The sequence below is a fragment of the Pristiophorus japonicus genome, chromosome 17 (assembly GCF_044704955.1).
Source record: "Pristiophorus japonicus isolate sPriJap1 chromosome 17, sPriJap1.hap1, whole genome shotgun sequence".
Lineage (NCBI taxonomy): Eukaryota > Metazoa > Chordata > Chondrichthyes > Pristiophoridae > Pristiophorus > Pristiophorus japonicus.
In genome coordinates, this window is record NC_091993.1 from 113,813,564 (window position 1) to 113,826,134 (window position 12,571).

The following is a 12,571-nucleotide window of genomic DNA, read 5'->3' on the forward strand; positions in this document are numbered from 1 at the left end:
CAGTGGCAGCAATGCTGCGCACTGCAGCTGCTTAACACTCAGGAATGTAAAGATGCGATTCCGGATCGGCCGACTCTTGTTCCCAAGTCTTGGCCCTGGAGGCAGGAATGAAGCATAACTTAACTAGAAGGAGAAGGAGGCGGCCATTCAGCCCCTCGAGCCTGCTTCACCGTTCAATGAGATCATGGCTGATCTTCTACCCCAGCTCCACTTTCCTGCACTATCCCCATATCCCTTGATTCCCCAAGAGTCCAGAAATCTATTGATCTCTGTCTTGAATATACAGAACAACTGAGCGTCCATAACCATCTGGGGTAGAGAATTACAAAGATTCACAACCAATGTTCCCTCGAATTCTTTTTTTAGGACCGCAATACTCCTTTAACGGGTTGTGCAGGTCATTCACAATTCCGCGCATGCGCAGTTTTTCCTTTTAAAAGCTGCCGAGCCAGCTGTGCAGGACCTCCAGATCACTGCTCGGCCACGTAGATTAAAGAGAACATTGTTAACAACACTTTGAATGAAGGCATTTCTCCTCATTTCAAATCCCTTATTCTGAGACTGTGACCCCTGGTTCTAGACTCCCCAGCCAGGGGAAACATCCTCCCAGCATCGACCCTGTCAAACCCCTTCAGAATTTTATGTTTCAATCAGACCACCTCTCATTCTTCTAAACTCAAAGGAATATAGGCCACATATCCTCAATCTCTCCTCATGGGACAGTCCTCTAATCTCTATTGAACCTACATCGCACTCCCTCCGAGACAAGTATATCCTTCCTTAGATAAGGAGACTAAAACTGCACAAAGTACCCCAAGTGTGATCTCACCAAGACCCAAAGACTTCTTCACTCTTGCACTCCAGTCCCTTTGTAATTGCTTGCTGTAAACGTTTCCGCTGTCCACCTTTGGCTCGTTTGCCATGAAGGAGCTCCACATCGAGCACTTGCTTTGGGAGCATTGTGTCTGGCATGCGAACTATGTGGCCTGCCCAGCGAAACTGATCAAGTGTGGTCAATGCTTCGATGCTGGGGATGTTAGCCTGGTCGAGGACACTGCATGTTAACTTTCTGTCATTCGTGTACAAGGACTCCCAGGTCCCAGCATTTCCCAGTCTCTCACCCTTTTTTTTTTTTAAAAAACAGATAATCTGCTTTTCTACTTTACCTACCAAAAACCACAGCGGTATTACATCTGAACATATGCAAGTGTGACGATTCAGGTCAAGCCATTGTGCATTTCATACCTTATTCATATTAACAGCTTCCAGAAACAGCTCTGCACTGTGAATAAGGCGGCACAGAGGACTCGAGAGACCCAAGAACCACCACCTGCTGAGGTGGAGGTTTAAGTCTCGGGAGTCCTCGATGCCGTCTTATTCACAGTGTAGAGTTACTTCTGGAAGCTATTAATATAAATAAAGCACGAAAAGCCCGAAGTGCACAATGGCTTGACCCGAATCATCACACTTACATATGTTCAGATTTAATACTGCCAGGGTTTCACTTTGTTGGCTGCCCTACTGTCTGCTGCAATGCAAATGAGCTGACTTAAAGGTATTCCAGCTGATACCATGGGAATTTAGAAGAGCAGCTGGAAGGAACCATTATAAAATAAGCACAGCGAGGCAAAACAAAGGCAATTTGATCACAAACGTGCCGTTTTGGTAGAAATGTCAATATCCGTCCTGAACGAGAGTGATGCGTCTAAACCGTGGCTGCATACTTCCCACAGAACCATCTCTGCAGTGTAAATACTTCAACACCCTGTTTATATTACAGAATCACTTTCAGTGGAAGTGGTGCTGCAATATGACACAGCTGCCCCGGTTGTAAATTTCACCCCCCCGCCACCCCTGCTCTCTTTGAAGCAATGGGCAATATTGGAAACTGGCAGCAAAGCACAGCTGCTCAAAGGCCTGGGGCTTGACGGGACGTGGAGCCTCCTGGCATTCTACAGAGAAAGGACGGACGGAGTCCTGGGACACTAAGCAGCGAAAACCTTGTGAGGCTTACAGTGAACTCGTGACAGATTATTGGTTCAGCTGATTTGTGGAATATAAATCATATCTGACAGATCATTACTGGGCCTCTACTTTGGTGAAAAAGGCTCCCTTCAGTGGTATGCACTACTTCAGTGGCATCACAAATGGGGAGGGCGAGGGGTGGGGAATAGATTATGTCCCAAAGGAAATTTTTTAAAATTCCACCAGGGTTTCCACTCCAGATGACTGCAGAGTGAGCAGTGCTGGAAAGTGCACGTGTCGATGGTGGGCAAGTAGAGGATTGGGCTCAGTTGTGATGCATTCCAAAATCAAATACCTTGCCCAATGCTCATTGTCAAGTCTTGTATGCAAAGTATGGCCATTTGGGCAAGGTAATGTACAATTGTACAGGGTATTGGTGAGGCCGCACCTGGAGTACTGCGTGCAGTTTTGGTCACCTTACTTAAGGAAGGATATACTAGCTTTGGAGGGGGTACAGAGATGATTCACTCAGCTGATTCCGGAGATGAGGGGGTTACCTTATGATGATAGATTGAGTAGGCTGGGTCTTTACTCGTTGGAATTCAGAAGGATGAGAGGTGATCTTATAGAAACATTTAAAATAATGAAAGGGATAGACAAGATAGAGGCAGAGAGGTTGTTTCCACTGGTCGGGGAGACTAGAACTAGGGGGCACAGCCTCAAAATACGGGGAAGCCAATTTAAAACCCGAGTTGAGAAGGAATTTCTTCTCCCAGAGGGTTGTGAATCTGTGCAATTCTCTGCCCAAGGAAGCAGTTGAGGCTAGCTCATTGAATGGGGCATTGGAACCGGTTCTGGTGGAGGTGGGAGCAGTACAAACCGGACAGTCTGCATCTGGGCAGGGCCGGAACCAATGTCCTAGGGGGAGTGTTTGCAAGTGGTTGGGGAGGAGTTAAAATAACATGGCAGGGCGATGGGAACCAATGCAGGGAGACAGAGGGAAACAAAATGGAGACAGAAGCAACAGACAGAAAGGAGATGAGTAAAAGTGGAGGGCAGAGAAACCCAAGGCAAGAAACAAAAAGGGCCACTGTACAGCAAAATTCTAAAGGGCCAAAGTGTAATAAAAAGGCAAGCCTAAAAGCTCGGTGCCTCAATGCGAGGAGTATTCGGAACCCAGGAGAGGGCTCTGAGTTAGTTAGAGTGGCTGAGAGCTCAGATGAATAGGACCCCAAGAAAGAATGCAAAAGGCAGGAGGCAACAGAGCAGAGTAGCACTGGGATAAGTGTAAACCACAAGGTGACAGGAAGGGACAATATAAAGGGGCTGCAGGAGGGGTCAAAACTAAAAATCATGGTTTAAAAACTAGTATTAAAACACTATCTAAACGCACACAGCATTCGAAATAAAGTAAATGAGTTGACGGCACAAATTATTACAAATGGGTATGATTTGGTGGCCATTACAGAAACGTGGTTGCAGGGTGGCCAAGACTGGGAATTAAACATACAGGGGTATCTGACAATTCGGAAGGATAGACAAGAAGGGAAAGGAGGTGGGGTAGCTCTGTTAATAAAGGATGATATCAGGGCAGTTGAGAGAGATGATATTGGCTCTAATGAACAAAATGTTGAATCATTGTGGGTGGAGATTAGAGATAGTAAGGGGAAAATGTCACTGGTGGGCATAGTTTATAGGCCCCCAAATAATAACTTCGCGGACAATAATCAAGGGAATAATGGAGGCATGTGAAAAAGGAACGGCTGTAATCATGGGGGATTTTAACCTACATATCGATTGGTCAAATCAAATCGCACGGGGTAGCCTGGAGGAGGAATTCATAGAATGCATACGGGATTGTTTCTTAGAACAGTATGTTACAGAACCTACAAGGGAGCAAGCTATCTTAGATCTGGTCCTGAGTAATGAGACAGGAATGATAAACGATCTCCGAGTAAAAGATCCTCTCGGAATGAGTGATCACAGTATGGTTGAATTTGTAATACAGATTGAGGGTGAGGAAGTAGTGTCTCAAACGACCGTACTATGCTTAAACAAAGGGGACTACAGTGGGATGAGGGCAGAGTTGGCTAAAGTAGACTGGGAACACAGACTAAACGGTGCCACAATTGAGGAACAGTGGAGGACTTTTAAGGAGCTCTTTCATAGTGCTCAACAAAAATATATTCCAGTGAAAAAGAAGGGCAGTAAGAGAAGGGATAACCAGCCGTGGATAACCAAGGAAATAAAGGAGAGTATCAAATTAAAAACCAATGCGTATAAGGTGGCCAAGGTTAGTGGGAAACTAGAAGATTGGGAAAATTTTAAACTACAGCAAAGAATGACTAAGAAAGCAAGAAAGAAAGGAAAGATAGATTACGAAAGTAAACTTGCGCAAAACATAAAAACAGATAGTAAAAGCTTTTACAGATATATAAAACGGAAAAGAGTGACTAAAGTAAATGTTGGTCCCTTAGATGATGAGAAGGGGGATTTAATAATGGGAAATGTGGAAATGGCTGAGACCGTAAACAATTATTTTACTTCGGTCTTCACAGTGGAAGACACAAAAACCATGCCAAAAATTGCTGGTCACAGGAATGTGGGAAGGGAGGACCTTGAGACAATCACTATCACTAGGGGGGTAGTGCTGGACAGGCTAATGGGACTCAAGGTAGACAAGTCCCCTGGTCCTGATGAAATGCATCCCAGGTTATTAAAAGAGATGGCGGAAGTTATAGCAGATGCATTCGTTATAATCTACCAAAATTCTCTGGACTCTGGGGAGGTACCAGCGGATTGGAAAGCAGCTAATGTAACGCTTCTGTTTAAAAAAGGGGGCAGACAAAAGGCAGGTAACTATAGGCCGGTTAGTTTAACATCTGTAGTGGGGAAAATGCTTAAAGCTATCATTAAGGAAGAAATAGTGGGACATCTAGATAGGAATAGTGCAATCAAGCAGACGCAACATGGATTCATGAAGGGGAAATCATGTTGAACTAATTTACTGGAATTCTTTGAGGATAGAACGAGCATGGTGGATAGAGGTGTACCGATAGATGTGGTGTAATTAGATTTCCAAAAGGCATTCGATAAGGTGCCACACAAAAGGTTACTGCAGAAGATAAAGGTACGCGGTGTCAGAGGAAATGTATTAGCATGGATCGAGAATTGGCTGGCTAACAGAAAGCAGAGAGTCGGGATAAATGGGTCCTTTTCGGGTTGGATATCGGTGGTTAGTGGTGTGCCACAGGGATCGGTGCTGGGACCACACTGTTTACAATATACATAGATGACCTCGAAGAGGGGAGAGTGTAGTGTAACAAAATTTGCAGATGACACAAAGATTAGTGGGAAAGCGGGTTGTGTAGAGGACACAGAGAGGCTGCAAAGAGATTTAGATAGGTTAAGCGAATGGGCTACGGTTTGGCAGATGGAATACAATGTCGGAAAATGTGAGGTCATCCACCTTGGGGAAAAAAAAAACAGTAAAAGGGAATATTATTTGAATGGGGAGAAATTACAACGTGCTGCGGTGCAGAGGGAGCTGGGGGTCCTTGTGCATAAATCCCAAAAAGTTAGTTTGCAGGTGCAGCAGGTAATCAGGAAGGTGAATGGAATGTTGGCCTTCATTGCGAGAGGGATGGAGTACAAAAGCAGGGAGGTCCTGCTGCAACTGTACAGGGTATTGGTGAGGCTGCACCTGGAGTACTATGTGCAGTTTTGGTCACCTTACTTAAGGAAGGATATACGAGCCTTGGAGGGGGTACAGAGACGATTCACTAGGCTGATTCCGGAGATGAGGGGGTTACCTTATGATGATAGATTGAGTAGACTGGGTCTTAAGTCGTTGGAGTTCAGAAGGATGAGGGGTGATCTTATAGAAACATTTAAAATAATGAAAGGGATAGACAAGATAGAGGCAGAGAGGTTGTTTCCACTGGTCGGGGAGACTCGAACTCGGGGGCACAGCCTCAAAATACGGGGAAGCCAATTTAAAACCGAGTTGAGAAGGAATTTCTTCTCCCAGAGGGTTGTGAATCTGTGGAATTCTCTGCCCAAGGAAGCAGTTGAGGCTAGCTCATTGAATGTATTCAAATCACAGATAGATAGATTTTTAACCAATAAGGGAATTAAGGGTTATGGGGAGCGGGCAGGTAAGTGGAGCTGAGTCCACGGCCAGATCAGCCATGATCTAGTTGAATGGCGGAGCAGGCTTGAGGGGCTAGATGGCCTACTCCTGTTCCTAATTCTTATGTTCTTATGTAACAAATGGCTACAGGCAGGCACCCAGGGAATTGTATTCCATAACAATCAGCAACCTTCAGGAAAGCAGCGAGGTAATAATAAAAAAATAACCCAAGGTTACAAATTACTTGAATGGACTCTTACTAGTACTGAAAGAAACACTTGCAAATAAATGTGTCCCTAAATAAATGCAATAGAAAAATGCCCTAATCACATGACCGATTGCTGATTGGTCACCTTGGAGGATCAGACGCACCAAGCACTTTCTCTGGAATGTGGAATTAGAACCGCCCTGCCTGGGTAAGCAGTAACTTTGTAAAGTGTGATTCCAGCCATTCTGATTGCCGATTCCAGACGAGAGCGCTCACTCTCAACAGGTTCCTCGTATGTCGCACTGCGCATGCACAGAAGGCCAGACAAACTGTTGCAAATAATCACACCGTTTATTTAGCGCCCTTCATGACCATCGGACGTCCCAAAGCGCTTTACAGCCAATGAAGTATTTTTTGAAGTGTAGTCACCGTTGTAATGTGGGAAACGCGGCAGCCAATTTGCGCACAGCAAGCTCCCACAAACAGCAATGTGATAATGACCAGATAATCTATTTTTAGTGATGTTGATTGAGGGATAAATATTGGCCAGGACACCGGGGATAACTCCCCTGCTCCTCTTCGAAATAGTGCCATGAGATCTTTTACGCCCACCTCGGAGAGCGCACTCGTTTTAACGCATCACCTGAACGACGGCATCCCCCACAGTGCAGCACTCCCTCAGCACTGCACTGGAGTGTCAGCCGAGCTTCTTGTGCTCAAATCTGTGGACTGGGACTTGAACCCACAACCTTCTGACTCAGAAGCAAGGGTGCTAACCACTGAGCCACTGGCTGGCAGCTTTTGCTGAACAACTAACTACCAAGTACCAAATCTGGAAATGCTAAAAAGCTGGAAAATGAAAAAGAGATCAAGTTTTCAGTTACAGAAACAACCTTTTCAGCTTTCATTAAAAAAGTGAAGGATGGCAATGCCAAAAGGTCACAGCTTTAACTTTTATATTTGGCGCGGGGAACTTCAGTGCTGCATCTCCTGCATGCACTAACTGATCAAAGAGTGCTGTCACTGGGTACAAAGTAGAAAGCATTCCATTCAGCGGCATTGTCATCCTTCATCTTGACAAGATCAGATCACGAATGAAGAATGAGATTTAAATAAAACTGCGCACACTGTCATTTTCGTTTACCTGACTGAGCAGCTGCCCGTGAAAGATGGTGTTCACCACCTTGAGAACCTGCTTGGTGAGCTTCCTTTGGGAAAAAGGAATGAGGATCCGGTGCTTCGCACCTTCCGACTCCAGCTCCTGCTGCACTTTGTCCAGTAACTCGCAGAGAAATTCCTGAGCGTCTTGCTGACCATACCCCCGGAATGCTGGGATCAAGCTCCATACAGAGTGCAACATGGCAAACGGGGACACCAAAGCCCACTTCCCAGACCACATGACTCGAAAGAGCGTGTGAAGTTCATGGCAGAGAGAGATGTGCTTCGAGCTGGGCTCCTTGGGTTGAATAAGTTCCAGGTTCCTGGCCATAGAGGCCCCCCCATTCAAACCAGCCGGCATGCTGTATCGTCCCGAAGTCCCCACGTGATCGTTCCTACCCGCTATGAAAGCGGCAGGACCGATCCCCAGCGTGACCTTGTTGGACAATCTCGTTTTCCCGCTCGCGGTCCTTGCCAATAATTCTTCAGTCTCACAGAGATCAAGGGTTAGGAAACACTCTCTGAACTTCTGCAAGTGACTCAGTACTTGCAGGATGGAGTTCATGTAGCAGGTGTTACCGAGGTTTCTCAGACCCGTAACACCAGGGGTGACCACTGGTTTACGCCTGGCAGCATAATAGCGCTTCATTTTGTTCCTTTGCCGTTTTGAGGTAGGGGCAGTTTGTAGCACCTTGCGTCCAGTTGGTTTCCTGCACTTTCTCGAGATATGATCCCCCTTTTGGATTTGAAATAAAATTCTTGCACTTTTCCTCGGCGGAGTGTTGGCGAGCTCTTCCATGAACTTGCGCTTTAACTCCTGCCGCCGCTTCTTCGCCTCCTCCCTCCTTCGTTCCATTTCCTCCAGTAGCCTCTTCTCTTCCAATCTCTGCTTGCCGCTAGTTGTCTGTTCAAACCAAATGCGCATCGCCTTTGTGAGCAAAGACTGGCGCCTGTGCCAAAGAGCGGTGAACATCTGCTCCGTACTGTGAGTCTGCCCTTTTTTGCTCTTCTGAAATGCACAAGGAGATTCCCCACAAGCCATTGACCGCAATGCCCTGCCATTGTGCGCAGCCAGACTGTACTTTTGGTTCTTTATCGCACTCAGGGTGCTTCGCAACAGTTTCAAATCCCCCGTGGCATTGTCATTCAACACGTAGTCGTCGCAAAGATAACAAAAGACATAAAGTTCATTGACCTCCATGGCCAAAGGATGCCTAGTTTCCTCAAAGTGTTTGAGTGCATGCTCCTCAATGTAGCGGCCACAAGCCACATGGGAGCATTTCAGACAGGCCCAAACCGACTCAGTGGTATTGCAGTCTATGCAGTGCCACTTCTGGGGATTCAGTATGGAGTGATTTTGGGCAAGTCGCAACCGCCCTACATGCTTACACCTATCCATGGCTTTAAAAGCACTCAGAAATATTCTGGTTGCAGTATCCTTGACCTGCTGTACTGCTTTAACCTGTAGGAGCAAAAATAAAAAAACAGAAATCAGCCGTTGAAACTTTATAACAAACTGTAAAGCATCAAATCATAGAATGGTTACAGCACAGAAGGAGGCCATTCGGCCCATCGAGTCCGTGCCGGCTCTCTGCCAGAGCACTTCAGCGAGTCCCATTCCCCCGCCCTTTCCCCATCGCGCTGCAAAAAAAATTTTCCTTCGGGTACTTATCCAATTCCCTTTTGAAAGCCACAATTGAATCCGCCTCCACCACTCTTTCTGGCAGTGCATTCCTGATCATAACCACTCGCTGTGTAAAAAGATTTGTCCTCATGTCGCCTTTGGTTCTTCTGCCAATCGTCTTTAAATCTGTGTCCTCGGGTTCTCGACCCTTCCGCCAATGGGAACAATTTCTCTATCTACTCTGTCTGGACTTCTCATGATTTTGAGCACCTCTATCAAATCTCCTCAGCTTCTCCTGTTTACCCACGTAACTGAAGTCCCTCATCCCTGGAACCATTGTTGTAAATCAGAAGATGCTCACTGAAAGAAGGTCCAAGCTTTTGTAAATGCCAAGTTTCTAATGAGTTACCTTTGCCAAGCACACCACTATTCTTTAAAGTGAAGAACAAAAGGCACCTCATTTGCTTTATGCCTTCTAGCCACCCGGTCAGGAGTGGCAAATCAAGAGGCCTTTACCGCCCTCGAATTTTAGTAAATAAAGGGTTACAGGCTTGTGACAACTGATCTCAACATCCTCAGAGGCTAACCGTATCAATTCTGAATCAAGACATCAAGTCGGTTAATCCTCAAAGGTCGTGCACAAAAATAAGGTATGCAACAAAAGACAAGTTTAATTTATTTCTTACAGTAGCAAACAAAACCTGAATTTACAAGGGGAAAAAATAGGATAAAGTGGCTGCTGTTTGCTACATTATTCAAATTTAAGGGAGCTAGACTAGCTTTTTTCTTCCTCGACTTGTGTTTTCATCCAACCCAGGATACTGTGAAAGGGTAATAGCAATATATAGTCATAGCCAGTGTCAGAATAGAAAAAGGAAAATTGAAGGCAAGGGCACTTGACTGGAAAAATAATCGCGAGATAAAAGGACTTTGTCCAGATTAAATGGAAGGAAACATTGACAAATAAACCACAGATCAGAAGTAGAAAATATTTAAACAGGGGAAGGAAAAGCTCCAAAATCAAGCGTATGCCAGTAAAGAAAACAGGGAGCTCGTCACAGACTGGGGTTGCGTGGAGAAATAGGGACATTTTGAAACCAGGAAAAACATTTAGCATGTCCAGGGCAGATTAAAAAAAAAAATATAGGAAAACTACAAAAAGGGAGATTAGAAAAGGATTAAAAGTTGTAAGAGTGAACATTAGCAACAAAAAAGGCATATTTCTGGTGAGGGGATAGTCAAGGTTTTGGTGCGATCGTGAAAAAATGCCGAAGATTAACAGAAAAGCAGATATTCAAAATGCGTACTTTTCCACAGACGAGGTGGATACCTGTATTAGGATTGTAGAAACACCACAGAACCAAAAAAGGTTTATAGTGCAGAAGGAGGCCAATTGGCCCTCTGTCTGTGGCAGCTCTTTGCTAGTTAAATCCCAAACTAATTCCACTTCCTTGCAATTTCCCCAGAGTCTTTATCTATTTCAAATATTTATCCAGTTTTCCCTCGTACAATGGTCTCTGACTCAACCACTCCCTGTGGAAAAGCATTCCATGCTCAAACAACACCCCGAGTAAAGATATTTCTCCTCGCTCCTCTCCCCGTTCACCCTATTAAAACCCTTCAGAATTTTAAAAAACATTGACTAAATATCCTCTTAATGGTCGATGCTCCGGTAAAAACAGTCCCAGTACTTCATGTCTGCCCTCATAACTATCGGCTCTCATCCCTGGCATCATCCTGACAAATCTACGCTACACAGTCGCGATGACTTCTGTGACCTTTTTATAATGAGGCACCCCAAACTGCGCAACGATGGCCTCATCAGTGCTTTGCACTAGAGGCGGCTGTGGAGCCAATAGAAAAGGTTATTGTTTGACCAATAGGGAAGCTCATTATTCAAAGAACTGGTACAAAAGACGTTACTCAAACTTAAGGTAGACCAATCACAGAGACATTGTTTCTTTACCACTGGAAGATCCTGATGAAAGCCAGGGGAGAAAATGCAGAGGTTCGGACTAGAATTTGCCAAACTTAACGTGACATTCTTCAAAAACAAGGAAACAGGATAAGCCAGAAAATCATAGGTCAGGCGGGAGGGAGTCTATAATGTAGGATGAGATTACTAAATACTAGAAGGAACCCAAATTAACAAGGATTTCTAAAGACAAGTCACTCTTGACTATCCTTACAGGATTTTTCAAATAATAGATACAGAAAAAGGAATTGTAGTGGATTATATGGATTTTTAAAAAGCATTTGCTAAGAGACGTATGGCAATGATAATAGCATGTGGAATTATGGGAGACATGGTCTCTGTTTTCTGTACGGGCATATTTGAAATGCTTTTGGCAAGCTGTTAAGTGAGCACAGTGTAAAAATATCCCTGACTGACACCAAGATTGCAATTGCATTTGAAAGACCTGAAATGGATACAAATTTGGCTCAGTGACAGCAAGCAACGGGCAGTGGAGGATGAATGTTTTTCAAACTGAGAGATGGTTAGCAGTGATGTTCCCAAAGGGTCAGTTTTGGGTTCATTCCCTCTTCGATTTTTATAAACGACCGAGACTCGGGTGTAGGGAGCAGCATTGTAAAGTTTGCCGATGATATGAATCTTGGCAAAGTAATAGATCGTGACGAGGATAGTTATAGGCTTCAGGATGACAGACAGGATGGTGAAATGGGGCAGAAGCATGGCAGATGGAGTTCAGTGCGAAGTGTGCAATGGAAAGACAGCATACTATAAATGGCATGATTTTGAAAAGTGTAGATGAGCAGAGTGACCTTGGTGTTCATGTACAAAAATCCTTAAAGGTGGCAGGGCAAGTTGATAAGGTGGTTAAAAAAAAGCACATGGGTTACTTGGGTTTATAAACAGAGGAATAGAATATAATGTTAGAACTTTACAAATCACTGGCTAGGCCTCAGCTCGAGTATTGTGGACAATTCTGGGGGCCACTCTTCAAGAAAGATGTAAAGGCCTTAGAAAGGTTACAGCGGTTTATCAGGAATGGGGGACTTGTTAGGAGGAGAGGTTGGAAATGTAAGGATTGTTCTCCTTGGAACAGAGAAGGTTAAGAGGTGACCTAATAGAGGTTTTAAAGATGATGAGAGATTTTGATTGAGTGGATAGAGAAAAATGATTCCCTCTGGCAAGTGGGTCAATATGTAGAGGTCACAGATTTAAAATCATTGGGAAAAGATCTAGAGGGGAGTTGAGGAGAAATCATTTCACTCGGAGTTGTCGGGATCTGGAACGCTCGGCCTGAAAAGGTGGTGGAAGCGGATTCCATAAATAATTTCAAAAGGGAGTTGGACAGGGACTGGAGGATGAGGAACTTACAGGGTTACGGACAGAAAGCAGGGATGTAAGAATAAGCACAACTGCGCTTTCAAAGAGCCAGGGCAGGCACAGTGGGTCGAATGACCTCCTTCTGTGCAGTAGGTTTCTATGATTCAGCACCTAACCATGCCACACCTGACT

At 44.8% G+C, this 12,571-nt stretch overlaps 1 protein-coding gene across 3 annotated transcripts in view; it reads right to left on the reverse strand.

Annotated features, from left to right (window-relative positions):
* Positions 1-12,571, reverse strand: part of LOC139227943 (ubiquitin carboxyl-terminal hydrolase 49-like) — a 65,070-nt gene that overhangs the window by 22,584 nt on the left and 29,915 nt on the right. For all 3 annotated transcript variants that reach the window (XM_070859101.1, XM_070859102.1, XM_070859100.1), the window contains one exon: positions 7,450-8,925. In XM_070859101.1, the coding sequence (XP_070715202.1) occupies positions 7,450-8,862 (1,413 nt within the window). In that variant the 5' untranslated portion in view covers positions 8,863-8,925. The remainder of the gene's footprint in view (positions 1-7,449; positions 8,926-12,571) is intronic.